Here is a 23,964-nt window from a genome sequence, read left to right as displayed (position 1 = left end):
TTCCCTGCACAGCCATAGCTATGTAACAGGATTCTCCCACTCCTGAAAGTGACAGGGCATGTGCTGCTGAAGAATTCGATGAAATTAACACTTCTCTGTGTGTGGGACCATTCCTTCCTGCACACAAGGGGAGCCTGAGGCCCACCCCAAGGCAAACCCAAGCTGGGACTTTCCTGTCTCACTGAAAGGAAAGTTATTTTGCCTCCCAGCTCCAATTATTTGGTGATTCACTCCCCTAAAGGCCTTCCTTACCTTGTCCTTCTCAAGTGAACACAGTGCTCCCTTAGCCCATCCATCTCCTTCTGCCCCAAATAACAATTTTAAATGGAATTACAGCTGTCCACAAGTGAGTGAGCATCAAAGATACTGAATTTTGGTTAAATCTACCAAGGTATGTATTTATATAAGGCTCAGTATCACTAGCATGTTCTCAAAGAGCTAACAGCACATTTTCCTGTGTGCTTTAGAAGGGGTAAAATTTATAAAGTGAATGTAAGGGATTTTTGCCTCTCAGTCTGCAAATGCAACACCCAGGGATAGGGACCAAAGTTGGGATGCTGCATTAGTCTTAATAAACAAGATTGTGTCATGGCTGAATTAAATCTACCTGAAAAAAATGCCTTTTACCACTTCCAACAATTTGGTGATGGTGAATTAAGTGTGCTAGGTAAATTGTTCAGCATTTTGGTTTCCAAGACAGCCACACACAAAGCAAATTTGAGCAATATGTGCTTGCATACCAGGCACATCTACACCCAGCACTTCAGGAAAAACAAGTGTGGCCTCACTGCTGGAGTACATGGCCTGTCTCAGGAGAGTGCTGCTGCCTCACAGAAAAGCAGAAAACAGCAAAAAAGATGAACTGCACGAGGCTGAGACAAAGCTCTGAGCTTCCCCTCCTGCCTGCATTCCTCCGTGGGTGAGACAGTGTTCACAAATGTGCAAATGAGATTTCCCTTTCACAGCTTTCTTGGAGATACTCGTGAGGAGGTGTGGGGTTTTTGTGCTCCCCTCACACCCCTTTTTCCTCGGGGCTCAGCACAGGGAGAGTTTCTTTCTCCACCAATGCAGTTTTTTTTTTTTAAAGTGCCACCTCCTCAGCAGCCTACACAGGTCCAAATCTGCTGGAAGGGATCTGGGTATTTATGGACGTAGCCAGCGAGGGGCAGAGCTGTGTGCTGGCCCTGAGGGATGGGGCCATGCCACGGTGTCCTGGCTTGACTATATGATGCTTTTATCCCCAGTTGTCATGTTCTGTTTGTGCAGAATAATGAGTTTTGCACCTTTAAGACTTGTTCCAAGAGTGAAAGAGGGGAGAGAAGAAGCAGCAGTTTGTTTTCAGACACTGCACTCACTCCTGCACATTCCTGCTCCTAGACTGTGATGTCTGCAGATGGACAGACAGCAGGACAGGGCTCTCCTTCGCTTTTAGTTAGTTTAGCTAGCTGAGGCAAAGAAGTTCTCGGGACTGTGGAGTTTTTTCCCTTTTCTCTGGCCCTGTTCAGACCTGCTCTGGCCTGAACACCAGAAGAGCACTGGCAGCTCACATCTGAGGCCCACTGGGCCGGGCCTGGGCCGTGGCATTTCCAGCACCCCTGGGACTGACAGGAGACTGAGTGAGCTGAGCCACAGCCCATGGAGGAGACTTTGTGAGTTTGTCTGTCTTTTGGAGCAGCAAGAGGTTTTATTGATTGCTTAATAAACAGTTTTTTCTACTTTTCTCCAAGGAGGTATTTTCTCCAGGCCCAGTTGGGAGACAGGCCGCTTGAATCTGCTTTCCTAGAGGAACCCCTTTGGGGGTTCTCTCCCAAATTTGCCCTGAATCAGGACACACACATGGGCAGGTTGGGCTTCTCCTGCCCCAGCAGCATATCCTGGCACCATCTGAGTACATTGCTGTGTGTGCTCCCCCTCTGCACCCACCCTGCTCTTCCCACTGCACAAAAAGAGGTGTGAAATGTCAAACACAGCATTAACCTGGGCTTCTCAGGGAGCTGCTACACCATGGCTTGATAAACACCCATTTTGGCAGCTGTCCCCTGTGCTCCCCTCATTTCTGCTGGGCCAGCTGCCTGTCAGTGGACTGGGGCCAGTAAATTATCTCAATTCAACACCTTGACAGAACAAGTGGCTCTCAGGATGGATTGGCATGAGAGTGACTCATGCTGGGATGCAGGATGCAATTTAACGTGCACTGGAAAAGCAGCTATATTTTTACAGACCTGGGCAAGTGTGTGTTCTCACTTCCGCCACATCTCACACTTTTGAATTGTAAAATTGGCAAGATGTTGCATTAGAATGAAATCTGAATCCTCTGTGGCAGCCAAGTTGTTCACCTAAATCTATTTTGTGTGTGTGTGTGCTGTGTCTTCACCCTTTGCATATCACTTTTGGTGAAACTCCCTCCTGTAGTGTGGATTCTTTGGGGTTTTAATGTTAAGGTTGGCATTAAATGTGTGAGTTGGTGTTTTTTGTTTGGACTCTTATGGTTTTTAGTTTTTATCTGTATTACAGTCCCACAAACTGAGAGTTCTATAGTACTTCACTCTAACTAAAAATGGAGCTGTATCTCTCCCTTTACAAGGCTTCTAAGAATAAACTGTCTAATTAAGAAATGACATCTATATTATTTTTACTTTTAACTTAATAACTGACTACTTGTGGCCCGCAATGTGGACTTTTTTATCTAATTACAAAATACTACCTAAACTCATTAAGAAGAAGGTGAAGACGAAGGACAAGTCTTCACCCTAAAATCTCTATCTGATTTTACATATATTACTATATTCTAAAACTTTAAGTTCTCTGCTCTGAGATATTACACACTTTTATCCATACTATACACTCATAACCCCAGTTCTATCATTCCATTTTGGAAGCCTTCTCCATGGCTTCAGGTGAAATGCAGTGCTCTCCGGGGGTCAGTGCCTGTCAGCACAGAAAGTCCAAAATTCTCAGCATCCAGGGTCCCAACACTGCAGCATCTGTCTTGAACTCCCCCATGCTGCTTCCCTGCCTCCCTCCTGCTGTCCCCACTGGTATTTGGCATTTGAGAATCCTTACCCCAAAGTAAACTGTCTTTCTGGTGTCCCAGGGAGCCTAAATGGTGTGGAAACAAGAGGTTTCTTGCAGGTGCAGTCCGCACTCACCAGCACAGGGGACAAACAGAAGCAAAGCTCTATGCCATCGCGCTCTGTGCGCCTCATTTTCCCATTTTTTCCCCTGTTCCCCTGTGATTTACACAAACCCCCTGACACTTACCAGGGTCCAAAAGAGGTAAATAGTGAAGAGTGCCACAGTGAGTGCAATGAGGCCAACAGCTTCCAGCCTACTGCTAAAGTGCAGGTGGTCCACGGCTCCTCGCAGGCACAGCCAGCCGGAGACGGTGGCCAGCGGGGTGATGAACAAGAAGCACACCATGTCCCCAAAGAGAGTCCTCTTCTCGTGCTGGGGGCCCGGGTTCCTCAGCCACTGCACAGGCACAACACAGCCAAGGCACGTGTCAGCACAGGGAGGATTTATTTTCCCCCCAGCTCAAGCACAAACCCAACCCTTGTAGGACTGAACACAGGCGTGGCCTTCGGCGTCCCCCAGGGATGCCTCCCATGGATCTGTAGGTTTTTAATGTATAGCTCTATAGTACTTTTCTATAGCTCCTCCAGAACTCTACAAATATTTACACCAAAAATTTTGAAAGCAAATCCAATCGCATCAAATCTGATCCCTTGCCCTTCTGAAACACCCTTGGAACCCCAAGAAATAGAGTTCCTGTGTTCTCTGGAATTGGATTTTTACGTTAATTTTAAATACACGGGGAGAAATCAGTCTAAAACTTTTAAAATGTGTTTTTATGTTAACTTTAAATACATGCGAAGAAATCAGTCTAAAACTTTTTAAACCTTTCTCCCTGTCACCCTGTGTATAAGAATCAAGTCTTTTGGTGCAATTATACTTCTGGCAGCCTTTCTAATTCCAGTAATGTAGCTGCCATCAGGAATGTTTTTAGTTTATAAAAATCGAGCCTGAGCCTTTTAGTGGCTGGAGGTTTTTAACTAAAAGATTCTTTTTAGGAAAGGTATGTATGTGATTATTATATTAATCATGATACCTTTAAATCTGTGCATAGATTAATTAATAAGGCAAAGGAGTGGTCTTGTTTGAAAGGAAAGGGAGAAATGTTGGAATGTTGGGGGGCACAAGAGAGATGATGGACTTTGGACCTGGTTAACGTAAGAGATTTGATAACATCATGCCTTGGCAAAAGCAAACAGAACTTTCAGTATTGCAAGAAGATTCAATCAGACTGGTTTGCCAGAAAAAGAAAATTACACCATCTCTGCAAGCAAGAGATGTTTAAAATGCGTAAGTTTTTTATGTGATCTTTAACCCAATCATTATAGTGAAACATTATTAGCCTCCCTAAAATAGTATATAAATGTTTATATCCCAAAATACATCAGGTTCTGATCACCAAATCAGACTTCCCTGTCTCTCTCCATCACCGACGCTTTCCCTGCCCTCTCTCACATTTCAGAATAAGAAGCCAACCCTTTCTAACAGGTTCTTGGAATTCTCTTTAGCCTCACTCTCAAGAAGAGAACTTTTAACCAGGAAACCTTGTTTGTCACCAGAATTTGAGAGGCATAACAAAATGTGGGGCAAACAACCCCCTGGACCAACTCCAAGGGACAGACCCCAGGGCAACAGGTCTCTCATTGCATTCACCTGCTAAATATACGAATTAATTAACCTTATTATTAGTAATACTAATTAATTTTTTAAATTGTAGAAATCCTGTATCACTCACTTGCATACCTACACTTTGTGCACCTGAAAGTTTTCATTAAAGAGCTGCTTTTTATCTTACTACTCTTAATATTGTTTTCCTTTGTATTTTAGGCAACACTAGAGACCTGAATTTCTCCGCCTTGCTGATGTCCACATTTATCTGTACCCACCATGTCATTTATTCAGCTGTGGTAAAGGCTGCCTTGAGAAATGTTTCATGTAGTGCAGCTCCTAGCATTTGCCCACTGGCTTCTTTGAAAAACTCCCTTCTTAATATGTAAACGTGCAGAAATTATTTTAACATTTCCCATGCTATTTTAGGAATTTTTTTTTAACATTCTGCTCATAACATTTGCAAAGCCATTTTCAACTTGTTTTCAGATACCCCCACGTTTAAGCAGAGTTCAATGCACTCAAGGTTATTTTTATTAAGAGGGTATTAATCTTGAGAAACAGAGTGCCTGAAAGTCAGCTGCTGAAGCAAAGGTTAGGGTTGAACAGCTATCAAGCCCACACACCCACCCTTCTATAAACAGGATTTGAGATAGCAGAGGTGAAAGAAGTTCCTACAACAGTACATTGAGGTCTTCTAATTAAAAAAAAAAATAAAATAAACCAAGCCAAACCTCATCACACAAGTCAATATTTGAACAGGAAAACTATCCAGCCCTGTACTTTTTGCCAATGTGAGGTGTAGGGTTGGGTCAAACCTCCTTCTGCAGCATGGGTTTTTGGGGCCAGCAGAGCCAGATGAGGCTCATGCATCCCTAAACACTTTGGTTCTCTTATTTCTGCAAGTGGGATACACATTGGCAGCAGAAGTCCTGTCTCATGTACAACTCAGGAATTTACAACACAAAAAATACAAAAAATACGTTCATAAATTTTTTTTTCTTTTTTTTCTTTTTGTTCAGGATGTAGGCTTTGAACTTGCTTGAACACTTCTGAAGTGCTAAGGAAGTGCAAAGCACTTTAAACCAGCTACGTATTACTGTGAGCAAGAAGTTTTAAGGGAAGATGCCAATTAAAGAGGGAGGCTCAAAACTGTTTTTTAACTCTCCTTAACCAGGAAAGAGAGTAACCAGCTGCGGTCAGTTGGCCCCAAGAAGCAGCTAAGCCCCAGCACAGCCATTTCCTCCATCCCATCAGTATGAGGGGGAGAACAGCAGTAGGCTACAAGCAGAGTTTTCTTCAGCAGAGCTGAAAATAAATGGGCACACATTTACATTTGAACACCTTTTTATTTTACTGTCGCTTTAAAGGGAATACTAAAAAGTGAGTAAAAGTCTCACACTACTTTCCTTGGAGCTTTGTATCCATGTACTTAAAAACAGCACCAAGGGTTTATGCACCACAGCTCTAGGTTATATCTGGTTGCATCTGAAAAGACTGATTGCAGCCTTCCCCTTGTTTTCCATTTCCAGGAGTCCCTGCAATTTGAAACCACCAAAAAACCAAGAGGACCTGAAAGCACTTGATAGCAGAGATTGTGCTTTTAAAGGTTTTAAAGACTGCAAAAAAAAAAAAAAAAAAAAAAAGTTTTTGTGAAAAGCGATTGTTTGAAAGGTGGCCTGGAAGAGAAATGCTGGGCATTTGTACACTTCTCCTTGACCTCAACAGGAATTGGAGGTGTTCACCACTTTCCCAGGACAGACTTCAAAATTTTGGCACCTGTGCCACTCAGGTAGTGCAAGAAATAGTTCCCAGTTCAGAGCAAGGAGGAAGAACATCAGGAATGCAGGGAGGGAGCACAAATGTCAAGGCATGTGCTGCTGTCCCCACCCTGTGACTGTCACTACACACAGTGCAGTGCACATGAATTAAGGCAGCATTTCTCACTGTGCCATCAAACCTGATTGAAAGCTTGAGCAGATTAAAATGGTGCGGAGCTGCTTCACAGGCTGATGGCTGCCTGCTCCTGATGCCCTGTGGCACACGAACAAAGAGTCAAACCCAAGCAATTCAAATATTAGATGAGGCTGTGACAGGCAAGAGTAGTATTAAATAATAAATAAAGCCATCACAATTCTACATTCCAACCTCAAAAAGCCGGAAGGATTTCATTAGCTAGCTCTGAAGTATGAGTCAAAAGCAAGATTAAGCAATTTCAGTGGTTGTACAGATTTCAGTCACAGCACTTATTTTTCTCCTGAAGCAGTGCACACCTGCTTCTAAATCTGCTTCTTTTTCTAGGTCTCAGTCATTTGTTTTGGGAATGGAATGGGCACTGTCAAGTTACTTTATAGCTAAAAAGCCAAGTCAGCAGATCCTTTTGTGCAACTCATACCCACACAGGGATCCTAACAAAGCCCTGAGCTGATTAATTACTGTGGCAGCATGGTATGGACTACCCTGCTGGCCAAGAACGAGATGCAAGCCCAGATGAAGCTGTCAGATCTGCACTGTGACACCCTGAAATCTGTCCAATTAAAATGTGTCAATGTGCCCAATTATTTCTGCAATAAATCCAGACTCTCAGACTGATAATTTCCATTTAGGGGAGCGGGGAGGGGAAAAAAAAAGGTATAAAAAGGGTCATGTTTGAATTAAAATGCTGGCCTGCCTGGATTTTTGTGAAGTGAAATCTTAAAGTGATCAGTGTTCCCTGTTCCTGATCCACTGGTAACTGCAGCTGGAGTAACAAGACATGAAATTACTTCAGGTATGGCAGCAAAAATTATTTCAAGAACTTTAAGCACAGCATGTGATGCAAAACCCAATCTTGGCTCATGACTGAGACAAGCCAAGAAATCCTTCTTGAGCATCCAGAACTTCAGAGAGATGGGGGGTCAACATTTATCTCAACAAAGTCACTCTCTAAATGCATCTTGGGGAAAGCCAGAAGGGAGAACTGAAGGGTGCCATCAGTGAAGTTAAAGTGCTGCTTAAGGTGAGGGACAAGGTTGGCTTAAGAATAGATGGATAATTGCTGTTCCCAAATAAATTTAAGATAATAATCAGAAAAAAACATCCTCATCCTTCAGAGGATCCAGCTCTGGAGCAGCCTCCAAAGAGCAGCTTAGGCTAAAACCCTTAAAAGCTGACAGAGTTCTGAGAAGGAGGTTGCTTACATACTGAAAGAGATTTTTTACATACTGCATTTGACTTGACAAAACACTGTGAACACACCTGGGGCTCCTCCACCCCACACACAGAAAGATTTGCTGCAGTCACTTCGCAAAGCAGGGTTGAAATTGGAGGAGGAAATCATTGGAGTAAGCAGCAGCCAAGGACCAGAACACCTGGAGAGGCTCAGGCTCCCTGAATTTATCTATCCTAACCAAAATGAGCTGCCAGCAGAGTGCTGCTGTAAAACACCTCCACCATTCTGAGCTGCCTCACCACTGCCAAAGGCCAAACCCTGGAAGTACTCATCTCTGCAGGTCTAACTTCAATTAGATGACTCACAAATGTAAAAGTAAAGTGTGTGCACAGTGTTTTTCCTGATCAGGTCCTAAGGCTACCATCTGTTTCTGCTGGAGAGCCCCTTCTGGTTCAGTTAATTTTCCTTGGAGAAGTGATTTTAAACATTTCTGGAGTTTCTGGACATAGAGGAAGGAATTATCTCCCCTAAATGCATTGTCCTTTGAGCCAAAAATAGCTCATTGCACATCAAAACTTATCAGTTCATTTTGTCGTTTTCACGCTGATGGCTCAGCAGTGAGTCCTGGTGGAAGCAGGCTGTACACAAGCTGAAGTGATGGAAATTACTGTGTTTTCTGGTTTCTGACACCAATGGGAGCATTTTGCCTTGGGCTTTAAGCAGAGAAAGGCTGATATTCCCTCTTTTTTCAAAGAATAGTTCTCTGGAATGAAAAACATTTTTAAAGATCAGGAGGACCATTGCTCCTCCATTTATTGCTCCTCCTCCTCCCATTTATTGCCTATCCCCAAATACTGCATCTGAGCAAATTTTTTTTTGACACAATTTTTACTTGAAATATCCATTTTAAGATTTTTCAGTGAAATGTTTTGATACCTGGCTTAACTACATGCAACTAAAAAATAAAATATTCCAGACTAGAATGGAATATATGCTTGTTTACAGGGTCATGAAAGATTTTGGGTGACTTGAAACTTTCCTAGGTTAATGTTTTGCCAAGGAAAACACACATTTGACAGTTACATTTTTGGCAGAAAAAAATATTTATGCTCCAGTTTTTGGGTCTCCTCCTTATATCAAACATTCTGTTACTGACACATTGATATTGTCTTTAGTAGGTGCCTTTAGAAAGGCCATGGTGACAGCTCACAGAGATGTTTCTTTGGTCTCAAAGAGTATATTTGAGAGTTGGAATCAAAATTATTTGATCTCTGTAATGTTATTGTGCCAATATCGTGGACTCTTTGTAAATGAGTGTGCTCTTATTTAAGTTTGACCCCTATTTTAACTCAAATTGCAGGAAATGTGGATTTTAAATGAGTGTCTCAATGAGCCAAGGCTTCTTTTTGAACTAGCAAATAATTTTTTTATTATTCTGTGTGCCTCTGAAAGGGGGAAGATTACATTTTCCATTGTAAGGACGGTGTTTGATAAAACTTTGATTTTTGTTTCGTTTTGTTTTCTGGAAAGGGCAAATCACAGCACAGACAGCTACACCTAGGGCTGGTTCCGCAGTGTGAGGAGATCACCACAGGCTGTTGTTGCTGTCACACCACAACTCAATTTTCAATTTAGACCTTGGGTCACTTGCCAGCTGAAAAACAGGAGCAAGAAATTGGGCAGGGAAGGCAAGAGACCAGCATGGGACAGTGGGGACCTGCTGGCCAAAGGAAAGAAGCAAATAAATGCACAGGCAATGAAAGCAAGGACAGGTGACCTGGGAAGAGTCCAGAGGTGAAATTCTCTGAGAGGTTGTGGAGAGTTGGGGTCAGGAGGGCCAAGGTGAAGCTGGAACTGAACCTGGTGAAGCTGGAACTGAACCTGGAAAGGGGAAAAGAGTAGCAGGACATTCTAGAGCCTCATGAAACACAACAGGAAGGTCACAGGAGGCGTTTCCCCACTCCAAACAGCGCTGGCAGACAGGTGACAGGCACGGGGAGAAGCCTGAGGTGCCCAAGAGCTTTTTCACCCCAGCCTCCAAAGGGAGCCTCTCCTCCCCGCCCTCCAGTGACGGAGAGCAGGATGGACCTGGGGAGCAAAGGCTCTGCCCTGGGAGGGAAGATCCTGCTCAGGGCCAGCTGAGGAGCCTGGAAATGCTCAGCTCCGAGGGACCTGGTGGGATGGAGGCCAGGGTCCCCAGGGAACTGGCTGGGGGAGCTGCCAAGCCACTGTCCATGGCACTGGAAACGTCCTGGCAGTCAGGAGAGAGCTGAAAAAAGGGAAATAATGCACCTGCCTTCAAAAAGGGTGGGAGGGAAGAGCCTGGGAGCACCCAGCTGAATTCCCCTCTGTGCCTGGGGAGCTGATGGGACAGACCCTCTGGAAGCTCTGCTGAGGCTCCTGGAGCTCAGGGAGGGGATCTGGGGCAGCCAGCACAGGGACAAGTCCTGCCTGACCAGCCCAGTGGCCTTGTCTTGATGAGGTGACCACACCAGTGGACAAGGGAAGGGCTACAGATGTCATTTATCTGGATTTCTGCAAAAAGAGTCTCCCAGAACAGCCTTCTGTCCAAACTGGGGAGGATGGATTTGATCATGGACTGCTGGCAGTGCCCAAGGCCAGGTTGGACATTGGGACAGTGGGAGGTGACCCTGCCATGGCAGGGGTGGCTCTGGACGGGCTTTAAGGTCCCTTCCAGCCCAAACTATTCAGTGATTCTCCTACACAAAGCCCCACCAAGCAGCATTAATACAGTGGTTCATAGATGTGGTTTCATGTTTCTGGTTTACACACACTCAGCTTCTAAAAAAGGATTACTAATTCTCTGGCAGTGAAAACAAATAGCAGAGCTTGCTAAATGGCACTATAAAATCTATGAAATGTCTAGCAGGTCAAATTACACAATAGTATAGTTTTTTAACATTAGTGTGGCTCACTGCTGTTCTGTTTTCCTACTAGCCACTTTTAATTTACAGTTCTGGAGATGGTTGTATCAGTTAAAAGATTTCAGGATGTATCAAGAAAAAAAAGATTTTGTGGAACTATGGGAAAAGCTGTGTGTCTTTCTATCTGTATTTGCAGTGCTCTCATTCTGTTTTGGATGACTGTATTCTCAGTTAGGCAGACAAATATATATGCATTCAAGACAATCAACAAAAACCACATATCACATTTTAAAACAAAAGCAAAGCAGATTTGCTACTGGCAAAACTTATTTCAAGACATTGTAAATGTCCCGATCTACAAGTTCAAATTCATGAGAAGCAAAGACATGATAGATAATAAATTCTTGATAGGTCTACAAATAAAGACAGATGCAATAAATCTTACCACTTCTATCTTCCTAGAAAATGTAAACTTTGACTGGCTCCTGTCAGTGCTAGGAAACGCTGCCAGCAGGAAGGACAGAGATAGATGACAACTGGGCAGTTCAGGACAATTTTATAGGACCATGATGTCCAAAGAAAAGTCACCAAACCCATTATCTGAAACAGAAGAAGCTGTGCCTTTGGAAACTCCAGCATCTTTCCCCCATCTTGCTCATTATAGAACCAAATCTGATTGTTCAGTTCCTTTCTCCTGGGAACTTTCCTTGAGTATTTCTTGCCCTTGATTGTTATAAATTTAGGGATGAGCAGTTACAGATGTGATGGTTTGAACTCCTCTGTTCACTGACAAGTAATTTAAATTTTTATTTTTTTACGGGGAGTGGGTTGCTGTTGTTTGCACTCTTGCTGCCAGTACTATAAGAAAGATTTGTGCATTGTAGCAAATCCTTGCTGCAGGGAACATAAAACAGCTACCTAATTTCTCTTTAAAGGAGAAAGAGCATTCTGGTTTGGTCTCTGGATTTCACTCCATTAGGAATAAATAGATCAAAAAAAAAATACATCTTGGAGAGTTTATGGTTTTAAATCTGTGCTGGGGAGTTTATTACTTTTTTTTTTTTTTTTTTTTTTTTTAATACCAGCTTTAACTCAGACATACTTCTACTGAAAATCTACATGTCTGCTTCCAATTCTCCCTGTGTGAGTTGGTCTTAGGGGGATTATTTTCATAGCCAAAGATAGCTAGGTACAAAAATGTCTCTATCACCTTGCCCTTTTAATCTGCTCTTTTTGGGTCAAGAAAGGAAGGAAGACGGACACGCCTTAATTATCTGCTCCCAGCCCTAATATACTTATGGACAAGTACAGTTCCTCCAAACTCTGATTTATGAAAGTTTTCCTGGTAGGTGACTGTGCTGAGGAACCATTTATTTTCTTTCTGACTTGAGGTGTGATCCTTTTATAAACTACCTGCAGCAAATCTGGTGTCTGTTCATTACAGTAATTTAATGCTAATGACTTGCTTCACTGAACAGCGGAGAGGAAAAATAAGTAAAAATAATCCCAACAGATAAAAACGTCGTGACTCAAAGTCTTGCACAGGAAATGAATTCATATTTCAGTGTAAGGCTTCGTGAGATTTTAATTTATAATGTAAGCTCATCTTAAATACTTCATGCATAGGTGTACATTTTAGAGGGTTTTTTAATTTATTTTACCTTACTCATAAAGGCTCTATAGCCAGCAACACAGCAGGGAAAAACTGAATTTAATTTCTGCCCAATATTGCTGTAATTATCCTGACTTTATTTTTTCTCCTAGTCATGCTGTTTTGCTTATGAGCTCTGTATTGTTAATTAAGTGCTTTCTGTTTGTTTGCAGAAAAAAAAAAAAAGTGAACCAACAGATACCAAATCCTGGCTGGTTTAAAACATGTAAGTAACTTACAAGCAATACAAGCCTGACTTATATGGTCACATAGTACTCTTATACCATTTTTATTTTGTAGCTGGCTGTTCCCTAACATTTTATTATTGTGCATAAATATATTTGTACTGCTGCATTTCAAGCCTGCTTCTGCACTGAGTCAAGTGGAAGCAACACAGATGCAATGTGGAAATTGAAAATGAAGATGATACATAATACTTACATAAAGCTTGACTAATCTTCATGCTGAAACTCAGCAAAAGCAGCCACATGAATAATACCACACATTCCTAATGCAGATTTTTTTTTTCCCTGTGGATTGGCTGCAGTTGATGGCAGCTTATATAGAACTAGAAGGTCCATAAAAGTCAGTAATGGAATTACTGCAGTTTGAGATTTCACTGTGCTGGTTTTGAGGTCTTTGGCTGGCTTGTCACAAGGAATATCAGCTCTGTGCATATCAGCCACCATATTATAGATTTCTCTTTGTCGGGGGGGGAGGGCTGGGTTCAGATCTAGACTCCTTTCCCTGAATTCTGCACCATTGTGAACACTGAAGGAGGGTTTTAATCACCACATTCCCAGGGTGGAAACACAATTTTTTGGGAAGAATAATGTGAGTTAAAAAAAAGAAATTAAAGAAGAAGCATCACAAATTCATTGTTGAGGGGCTGGATCTGCCTGACAGGCTGCACCATCATTGCCTGCTGCTCTGGTTGGGTTTTGGCCATCAAAGAGCCAGCAAATTGTGCATTTCCAGGGAGAAGATTCTCCCTCAGACAAAAATACACATCCTGTGGCAGAGACAAAGCAGAAGCACAGAGTTGTGTCTGGTCAACTAAGGAATTTGGCTGAGCCACCAGCCACACCACTTGTTCCATTTCAATCTCACTGCTGCTGCAGCCTCTTCTGCTAGCCGCAGGAATAAATTCACATTTGATATTTCTAGAGAAAACTAGGAAAATGCCTCAATTTGTTTCCACTGAAACAGATTTCTTCCACACCCACGCCTAAGCCACCAGGAGACAGTGATCAATCTAGTGAAGGGATGAGGAGAAAACACAATAGGCATGGTTATTTTTTGTTTTGTTGGGGTTGTTTTGTTCTGTTGGTTTTTTTGGGGGCTATTTTGGTGGGGTTTTTAGTGTCTGTTTTGTTTTGTTTTAGTTTGGTTTTGTGGATTTGTTGGTTTTGTGTCTTTGGGTTGGTTTTTTGGGTTTGGTTATTTTGGGATTTTTTTTGGTTGGTTGGTTGGTTTTTTGGGTGGGTTTTTTGTTTGTTTATTTGGTTGGTTGGTTTGGGGTTTTTGTTTTGTTTTTCTTGGTGTGGGTTTTTTTTGGCCCTTTGAAAAAGAGTATAATACATTTTGGAATAGTCAGAAATACATTTTTCCCCCTTCCTGGTGGAAGATCTCTCAGAGAAAAGATCAATATGGTGACTGATTGCTTTGAGCATCTCCTCACTACCTGTCACTGACCCCTGCATGGGATGCATTCACTCTGTGAGACAGGGCCTGTTGAGGAGTTACTGGGTAGGTTTTTAGAGTCTGTGCTCTATAAATCACTTTATGAGCACAATAGCCCCTCTTGACCTACTAAAATGCATTGGTAAAACTCATAACTCACCTCCAGTGAGAGGAGGACCATTTACTCTTCCCATTATCTAGGTCAGGGGAATCCTTGGAGAACTAATCACCTCACTGCTAAATGAAGAGAACTTTGACAGCCCACCCCTAAACCTACACAATCTGGGGTGTTAAAAGCAGGTGGCCACTTTGGCTTGCCATTCATCCAAATGTTACAGCAGGGTTTTTGTGAGGAAAGGTCCTGCTACACCGGATAAACCTCCTGCCATGTCCTCACACCCTCGGTAAGAGAGAGACAGACAGAAAGGTGCTTTTAGGACACAGAAGATGAGGGAATCTGGCAACTTGCATCTGCTTTAGTCCTGCTTTGGGAAGTTTCAGATTTTTGCTGCAATTTGGTTTTATTTATTTATTATTTGCATGGGGAGGTCTCTGCGTTTCAAAGCTCTGTGTATTAAATAAGCAGAAATGTCCAGGACAAACTTAAATTACACTGGCAGAAATCAAGGAGTTTGATTATATTTCTGCTTAATTTTCCTCCTGGCATATAGTTCATTTTAGTTACTCTTTTTCTCTGCTGCTCTCAGCTTTGAAAGGACACCTTCATTTTCCTTCTAAACTGAAAACATATTCTCTTTATAAGATCACAAAGGATTGGAGGTTTTTTATGACCTTTCCTGCAACTGCACCCAACTGTTGGTTTCTGCACTAAAATATTGTGGGTGTAAGCTGAGAAGTCAGGAAATAATGAGTAAAGATAAAAACATCTCAATATGTTTCAAAAATGTTCTTGCTCAGGGTTTTCATCTGTCCCCAGCAAACAGGAAACAACTCGCAGGTTTACCATTATTACTCTAAATATCACTGCTGCCGTTTCTACTACTTATTATTGCTTTTGCCAAAAAGAAGCCTCATTTCATTAGGGAACAACCAAGCAAGCACAGTGCCCCATCCTGGGCCGGGTCAGCTTTGCTTTCAGCTCCTTCCATCCTCAGCAGCTCTGGCCAGCACCACATCCAATTTGTGCAGCACAAGCCTCACCAGGAGCCATCACAAAGGGAACAATTTCCAGAAGCTGGACTCTAAAATTAAACTGTGATGCCTCAGCATCACTTGTCTTTCCTCTCAGAGGGTGGATTCAGAATGGCATCATTTTTATATCGTCTATATTCTTGCACCAAAGATTGAGAGGAGATCCAGGCAGCAACACACAGGGAGCCAATTTCAGCTGGCCGGGGCCTGCTCTGGGTGCAGGACTGGTGCTAAATGCCATGTCATGTACCTTTTGTGGGGGATCTTGAGGAAGAAGGAAGATATTCTCAGGCTCAGACACAAAATGTGCATGCCTATCTCAATTAGAGCAATTTTGGTAGTGTTGAACTGCTCGTCCCCCAACCCACCTCCCAGCAGTCAATTCTGTCCTGTGTCCTCTTCTCTGTGAGCAGGAGGAGGAGAACAAAATGCTGCTTCCCCCTACCCATTTTTAATACTGTACCTCCCTCCAGCGGCTCTGACACAGTTTAAAGGAACAGATAAGATGCACAGGAAAGACATTTTGTCCTGAAGCCAAGCTCTGCATGTAGGTGCCTGTGTCACCAACAGGTACAAAATGCTTCTTCTCATTCATTTTGCCAAAGTGTTACTTGTATTTCACTTTTAATTACAAAAGAATTCCTAACTTTGTTTCATCTTTTCCCAAAATAAAATAAAGGTGGGAAAAGGTCATTAACAGTGTCAAGATAGTGAACTTGTTTTGGTTTCTTTTCTTTTCCTGAGGAACAAAAACACCCTAAAGCCAGGAAAACTTCATGAAGCTGCTATCTATAGTTGGCAAAAACTGAATTTTCATTGATAAGGGAGAAATAATTGTGCAGTTCACTTTTGAGACTGGCACATAGGCAAGAATAGGCCAAAAGGTGACTCACAAATGTCTAAACACACGAGATGCTCAACAAGAACCATTCCTTCTTGGGGGCTTGAGAGGTAAACTGGGTTTTCAAGGCTCCTAAGATTGTTACCTCTCAAAAGCAAGAAGAAATAAATGAATTTCTGACCTATATTTAATATGTTGAGTCCAGAGTCTTGCCCTACATTCCAGAGAATCTTCAACTTACCTCTCTTCCACCCTCAGCCAAGCTGGCTGGCATCCCAGGAATGTGCTGCAAAAAACCCACCACTCAGGTTTGCAGTGAAGCAAACCCACTGATCCTTAAAATTTGGTTTTGATTCCCTCCAAAAGGAGGGGTTCTGCCCCATCCCACCCTTTCCCTGAGCTCCCACCCTCACATTGCCAAACCCCATTGCAGCCACAGAACCTCTGTGATGCCTGCATGGAAGCAGGCAGGAATTTTCCCAGCCACAACTGAGATTTCAGGGTTGCACTGACCTCCAGCAGCGGCCTGGGCTTGCGCTCCACTGCAAAGCTGAAGTGGCAGAGCTCACAGTAGCTGGTGTTGGAGGAGGACAGCCAGCGCTCCAGGCAGCTGCGGTGAATGGTGCCCAGGGTCCCCGTGCACTCACAGGGGGACAGCAGCTCCTCGTGGCTGCTGCCCTCGTGGCAGATCCTGCACATGGGCCGCTCATTGAAGGGGCTGCTGCAGGACAGGGAGAGAAAAGGGATGGTCACTGCTGGAGGGTTGTGGTGGTGGGTTGGGCGGTGGGGACAATTGAATCTGCTTTCCTAGAGGAGCCCCTTTGGGGGTTTTTTTACAAAATCTGCCCTGAACCAGGACAAATACATCCAGTGGCGCCCAACGTGGGGCTCCTCCATCGTGAACTACTTTCCTAGAGGAGCCCCTCTGGGGGGTTCTCTCCAAAATTTGTCCTGAACCAGTACAGATACACAGTGGCACTCAATGGGGGGCTCCTCTGTTGTGAACTGCTTTCCTAGAGGAGCCCCTTTGGGGGGTTCTTTCCAAAATCTGGCCTGAACCAGGACAAATACCTGCAGTGGCTCGCATGGTGGGGCTCCTCTGTTGTGAACTACTTTCCTAGAGGAGCCCCTTTGGGACCTTCTTTCCAAAATCTGCCCTGAACCAGGACAAATACATCCAGTGGCTTCTCTGTTGTGTACTGCTTTCCTAGACAAGCCCCTTTGGGAAGTTCTCTCCAAAATCTGCCCTGAACTAGGACAAATACATCCAGTGGTGCCCAACATGTGGCTTCTCTGTTGTGAGCTAGAAATATTTGCATTGCTTTGACCTCTAATTAGTAATCCAAGCTGGTGGGCTAGTGGTTTAAGGTGTTTTGGTGTTCTTGCTTAAAATATCTCTTTTATTAAGGGAGAGAAAAGTGTAGAGTGAAAAACATCAGAGAGGCAGATGAGAGGTGGAAGACCAAGTCCTTTTGTATTTTGTATTTCCCAGCTCTTCACAAAGCAGTAGTGCAGCCACCTCAGGAAATCCCAAAGTGCATCAGGGAGGTTGTAAATCTGCCTCAGCTGGGCACTTCTTGGTGATCCTCTGACATAAATGTAGCCACATTTCTCCCCACAGAGAAAAGCAAGACACAATTCTTCCCCAGAATATTTCTGGGTTTCACATTTTCTGAACCTCTTATCTTATTTGCTGTGCCTGTGTTTGTGCAGAAGTCAAATGCAATATGGAGATTGTTTACCCAAGGTGATGGTGTTTTGTTTCCTTGGCCTATCGGGGCCAAGTGTGTGTGTGTGTGTATGTTGGGTGACAGCCATGAAATTTTGTGGAGTTAGAGTGCAATTGTGTGCAAAGTTGAGTGCTTGGCAGATTCAGTTTAGATGTAATATAATATAATATAATATAATATAATATAATATAATATAATATGCCTTCTGATAAGCTGGAAGTGTCCTTATCATTCCTCCCTGCCACAGGGATTGTGCTGTTTCGATACATAAATGTTATTTTCACTGGCCAACAGTGAGGGACTGCTGAAGGAGCAGCACCTTGCCCTGCAGCACCCCAAAGGCAGGGCCACAACTTCAGAAAAGCACATGAAGGCAGAAACCTCCTCGCCCTGGAAAGGGTTTCCCTCTCTTTGGGACAGCCCACAGGCAGGTCAAGGAGGGATACAAGCAGATGTGTGCCAAACACAGCCCTGCTGTGGGGCTGCAGGTGGATATTTCTTCTGCACTGCTTAAAGATCCATGAAATCTTTCCAGCTCACCACCACCAGCAAAGACAAATTTAATTTTGACCCAAGTATCAAGTCTGGATAAGGCCAAGCACATCAGAATACCCTTCTTGCTTCTAATGAGAACAAAGCCAGCCTAAGCATGCTTCAAAGGCATAGATTAACAGTGTATTTCACCACTAATCTGCCTCTCTAAACCAGCAGCAAAAAGAAAGGTCAATCCCTCGGACAACGACAGAAGCTGCAGCACTGGTGTAGAAGCAGCTTGTGTAGCTGCTCAGCTGTTTAGGAAGCTTGATGCATCCTGCAGCAAGGATGATGGAATGGGGGTTTAGCCACACACCACATGGCAAGGGCTGGTCCCTCCCTCTGCCCCTCACTCACCTCTGCACGGCCAGGCTCCGCACCACGGAGGAGAGCAGCTGCCCATCCTTGGAGGACACCTGCATGACATACTGGGGGCAGTTGGTGGCCAGGCCCCCGCTGTTGCCAGGCAGGCTCTTCCCATCGGGGGCTGCAGGCTGGGGATGGTCTGGAGGCACTCCAGGCAGGTGGCTGCAGCGGTTGCTCCTCATGGCGCTGGGCAGAGGGTCCCCATCTAGGCAGGAACGGGGACACGGAGGCGTTGTGCGGCACATCCCTCCCTGGCTGACCAACAGCAGGCGTGAGAAGGAGCATCCCTCAGTGCCCACCCCCGGTTCCTGAAGCAACTCAGCAGGGAAAGGGGGTTTGCAGTATTGGGTGTTGTGAGAGTCTGTCCAAATTTTCCCTCATCTGCCCTACGATCGTCACTGGGGACCACTGAAGAGAGGACCCCCTGTCTTGAATCTCTGGCTTTGTAGGAGAAAGTCACACATACCAAAGGCCCTGAGACCGGAAAGCATAGTGCTAAGTTACTGTTTCCACAGGTGTTGTTTGCTGTATGCTACACTGAGCTCAGAGGGCATCCTGCCCTTTTGCACAATAGCTCTGGAATCCTCCTCACCCCTCGGCCTGGCTGGATTGCTCCTCAGCTTTAGGGTGGTCCCCCTCCAAAGGAAGAGCCCTCTCACCTGTTCATAACCACCGTGACAGACAAGGAGAGATGTAAGAAGTCTCTTCATCAAGGGACTGAGACATGAAATCCCTGTGTGAGAAGGCCCCTCTCACCTTCCTCCAGAGACTGGGACTGAAACCCCCAAACCTGGGGGAGGTGTGCAGGGGGGGAGGAAAGCTGCCCAAAGCAAGATGGATGTTGCAGGTGTAGGCAGTGGACCACGAAAACAATGGTTCTCGCCTGCTGCCAAACTCGGACTGTGTGTACCCTTATTTTCCTCCCTGAAGATACAGTAAACTACACTTGTTTCAATTGAAAAATGCACCCCCCTTCCCCCCATCAAAAAGAGTATAATTGGGGTTCAGATGAACTGTGCCTCTGAGATCTCCCCAACGTAATAGGCAGATCCTCAATTGGACTGGACCAAAGGACTTCGTCTCTACATTTGGTAGTTATATCCCTCTCTCTCTCTTTTCTCTCTCTTTCTCTATCTTTTTCTCTCCCATAATCCCTCTATCGCATTTTGCTGTGGTCATTCAATAAAGGTACATTTGTTTTGATTATCACCACAAACCCCCTGTGCCGTGTGGGTTCTTTCTGCACCCTGAGATCACCTCACGAACCATCACGAACCCGTTTGTGATCATGACAGGTGTCACAGAGAAACACAGCCTGCACATCCCACAAGCAGCAAGGCAGCAACCTTGCCTTCTCCTCTCTGCACACTCCTGAAGTCATGAGTGATAAACAGAGAGGCTGAACCTTTTGTCACTCCCCCTCCAAATGTTTCAAAGGTATATACAGTCTGTGCGCTTCCAAATTTAAGGCTGCCACTCTCTGCCGAGGGGGAAAGTTATGTGCTGGAGGAGAAAATGGCCGATTGGCTTCAAATCCCCTTTGAAAACACTTCCATGCTGCTTAGTGTCTTCTATCACCAGCCCACAGCAGAGCACAGACCTGGCAATTAATCCTGTACAGGGTTTTAGTCACACAAACCTGCTTAATCACAGCCTGCACAGCAGTAATTTATGCCACAAGGTGAGGCAGAAATCACAGGCTGCCCGTGCCTCTCTCCTCTGCTTTGCGCTCTCTCACATCACTGTGTGTTTTGCACAGTGCTTTCACACATGGCAGTTGGGAAGGAAGGGTTGTGCTGGGAACAAGTGTGATTATCCACTTGTGGGGAATTTTGGATGGAATTTGAGACAGGACTTCTGAGTTGTTTTTGATGATGTGGTTTATTTTTCTTATCTTCTGCATAGGTAGGAAGGGTGAATTTGGCTCACATCTTCACCCCATGGCTCAGAAGGTTACAGAACCCCTAATTACAAGACCTTTTAAGGATTTATCGATCAACAAAACACTGCCAACAAGGATATTTATGTTTTTGACCCAATCCTTAAATATTTTGTCATATGGACCCATGCTACCGTGTAAGCTTCCTTAGCCAACCATGTTATGACACACAAACCTACAGCGCTGCATTCTAAACTCCTTGTTTACCTCTGGAACTACTTTCATTTTTATATCCTAAACTCTAAAACTCTAAACTTTCTTCCACTTAACGCGTGTCTGCTCTAAACTATAAATCCACATTCTCACCTCTAGCGTCTCAGTTTGGGAGCCTTTTCCAAGGCCTCTGTCGCAGACATCTTCTCATTAAAAATCCTTCTTTAGGATTTTTCCTTCTGAGAAGCTGGGAGGCCTCAGGAAGAAAATGTAAACAATGGTTATCTGCTGCTGTGGAATGCAACAGGTGCATCTGTGATTGGTCTCATGTGGTTGTTTGTAATTAATGGCCAGTCACAGTCCAGCTGGCTTGGACAGAGTCTGAGGCAGCTGCCTGTGTTATCATTCTTTTCTATTCTTAGCTAGCCTTCTGATGTGAACTTTTCCTTCTATTCTTTTAGTGTAGTTTTAATGTAATATATATATCATAAAATAATAAATCAAGCCTTCTGAACATGAAGTCAACATTCTCATCTCTTCCCTCACCTGAAAACCTCCGTGAACACCATCACAGGTCTCAGATCAAATTTTTGTTTAATTGTAAGCTTTGGCTTACAGGCTAAAGTTCTGAGATTTCCCTGCATTTCAGATTCCAACCAGAAGGAGCCTGAGTGTGCAAATTGCTGATACCATGGTGGGATGGATGCTCCTGGCTGGGTGTGCCTGTCCTGGAGGGTTCCACCAGGCTGTGTCCCTGCCCTCCTCCCCTTTGGGTCAGGCCCCACAAACGCACACACAGGGTGGGTTAATCCCTCTGCAAAAGGGGGAAAAGGTTCCCTAGCATGCCCTGGCACACTTGGCTGCAGTCCTGTGTAAACCTTGCAGGTTGCAATGATAATATTCCCATGTTAAAATCAGGAGTTTCCTCCTCAAAAAAAGTGTTCTGCGTCACTCACCACGGCTGTATGGTGTCAGCACTGCAGCTGAGAAGAACCTTTAAAAGCCAAACATGAACAAAACCCTGTAAACAGGGGTGTTTCTCCAAGGATTTAGGTAAAACCCTGTATTTTGGCTCTGTTGGATTTGAGGAAGAGCAGCACCAACTTGGGGAAGCCCCCTGAAGGGGCGGCCTTGGCAGAAAGATTTTGGGGCACGTGAGGACTGGTGTGGATGCCGGACCATTTGCACCACATAAGTTTTCCCACAGGGACCCATGTTCTTAGAAAGGCATCTAAAAGAGGAAAATAGGTTTGTTTTGCAGGATGACTTCAGCTGTTTTCAGACCACACATCCCCCAGGGAAGGAGCTGGAGGCTGACGAGACAGCTTACAGGGCAGAGAGCGTCCAGGGAATGGGGCAGGGAATTGGGCTCTGGGCCTCATTTACAATGAAAATGAAGAAAATGGCTGATGTCAAAACCATTAACATATAAAAGATGCAGACATTTCAAGAGAATAAGAGCCACAGACTCTCCAAGGAGACCATGGTGTTCAGTTTTAGTTTTAAAATCCATGCTGAGACTGTTTAACAAGAATGTTCAGCTGCTGAGTAGCTGCTTCATTGAACTTAAAAAGCCTAAGAAGTATCATGCTTACAGGCTCACGCTGCAGAATTATGTATTTTTATCCTGATTGCTTCACTGACCCCATTAAGTACAACAGTGGTTTTATAATTTCATGTATAATGGTCATCCAGGCCTTTACAAACACATCCCTCAGTCACTTGATGAGTTGGAGCATCAGAAGATGCAACTAAATGCAAAGCTTTAAAGCACACAGGAAATTATCTGGCTGTATCTCAGGAATGTTAATTCAAATTTCTGCCTACAGCACTGCATTGATATCCCACTTTGGCAGAGCAGATACAGGTAATCCCTTTCTACTTTTTTTAAAAAAAGAAGGAAGGTTCAGGTAATCACTTCCTGCTTTTTTTGAAAGGAAGCTGAAAGTTACAACACATTTTTCTGAATTCAGGAGAACCATTTTCATACAAAACCAGTGCATGTGCCTGAAAAGTGATACAATTATAGAATTAAATGATGTGTGTTTTAATACTGAACCCCATGGTAAATAATGGAGATTAGTTGTCCCGAGAAGCACAGAGATCCTAAGCAAATCCCAAATTAAAGCTGGCATTAGGGAATTGTAAATTTTAACAGCCACAAACTCCCAAAGTCAATATTTACCATATGTATGCATTATGTCAAGAAGTTTTTCACCTGAAACAAGCAGAAATCTGTCAAAAATGCCTCAATAAAAGAGAAAATAAAGAAAAAAACCAGGGAGATGTGTTTAGCTGGTATTTCTGAAGAGAAGCAATATTACATTGGGGAAGACAGAATATCAATATTTATTCCAGACACCAGAAAATTCTGAGAAAAAGTGGCTGAATTTGGCATGATGAATGTATGGTAGTATTTAGCTCTTTGTTTTTTCTTTTCTGTCTTTCACTACTTGTAGTTTTTCATATATATATATATGTATATATATGTATATATACACACACACACACATATGTATGTATGTATGTATATGGGTTTATGGCTATCAGAGTAAAAATAAAGGTGTTGCAGGTATTTTCTTTATGCAGTAGGTGTAAAAACAACGACAAAATAACCACAAACTCCAGCAAACACCAGGGCTTGGTGAAGCTATGTAGAAGATTCAAGTGCAGAAGACATCCTTTGCTCCATAAAGACTTACAGGATGGTATATTCCTATTTAAGAGATTTATAACTTCTGAAGCAAAAGACCTACAAGGCTCAACAAGTGAGCAAGGCACCGCCATTCCAACTGAGTTGCACCCAACTAAGAAGTAGAAAACCAGAGTTACTGCCCTGAAATGGAATTTAAAGGCAAAGCCATCTGGAGCACAGCTGGAATCCTTGTTGCGCTCTCTCTGGCTGTGGCTGAGCTCACCCCAGTTCTGAGACCCACAAAGCATCATTAGGGTTAATGATGAGTTAAATTATCACAGCGGAGCTTTTTAAAGCAGGGCTGTTTCCCCACTGGAGCTGCGAGTGGCTGGGACTGACACAAGCCAAAATGATCTTTACACTTCAAGCAGTGGGTTGCAAATGTTGAACAAATACTCGTGGAGTTGCTCCCTTTTCCTTTTATTTTTCCAGCACCTCTGCTAAGAATAGCATTTTTCCCTGCCTCTCAGTCATGGTTTCAAACTTGGAAACCCTTTCACCTTT

The 23,964-nt window shown here is 43.7% G+C and overlaps 1 protein-coding gene across 1 annotated transcript in view; it reads right to left on the bottom strand.

The window, feature by feature from the left end:
• The window catches only part of MARCHF3 (membrane associated ring-CH-type finger 3), a 62,685-nt gene that overhangs the window by 3,784 nt on the left and 34,937 nt on the right, over positions 1-23,964 (bottom strand). Inside the window, exons 3-5 of the mRNA XM_054285985.1 lie at positions 18,665-18,878; positions 16,557-16,764; positions 3,262-3,471 (exon numbers count right to left, since the gene is read on the bottom strand). Of these exons, the coding sequence (XP_054141960.1) occupies positions 3,262-3,471; positions 16,557-16,764; positions 18,665-18,855 (609 nt within the window). The 5' untranslated portion in view covers positions 18,856-18,878. The remainder of the gene's footprint in view (positions 1-3,261; positions 3,472-16,556; positions 16,765-18,664; positions 18,879-23,964) is intronic.

This window comes from Melozone crissalis, unplaced genomic scaffold (genome assembly GCF_028551555.1).
Source record: "Melozone crissalis strain CALT ecotype California unplaced genomic scaffold, PUWL_Pcris_2 ptg000005l_1, whole genome shotgun sequence".
NCBI classification, from domain to species: Eukaryota; Metazoa; Chordata; class Aves; order Passeriformes; family Passerellidae; genus Melozone; species Melozone crissalis.
Note: the sequence above shows the minus strand (reverse complement) of the source record. Positions and strands in the feature narration are given on the sequence as shown.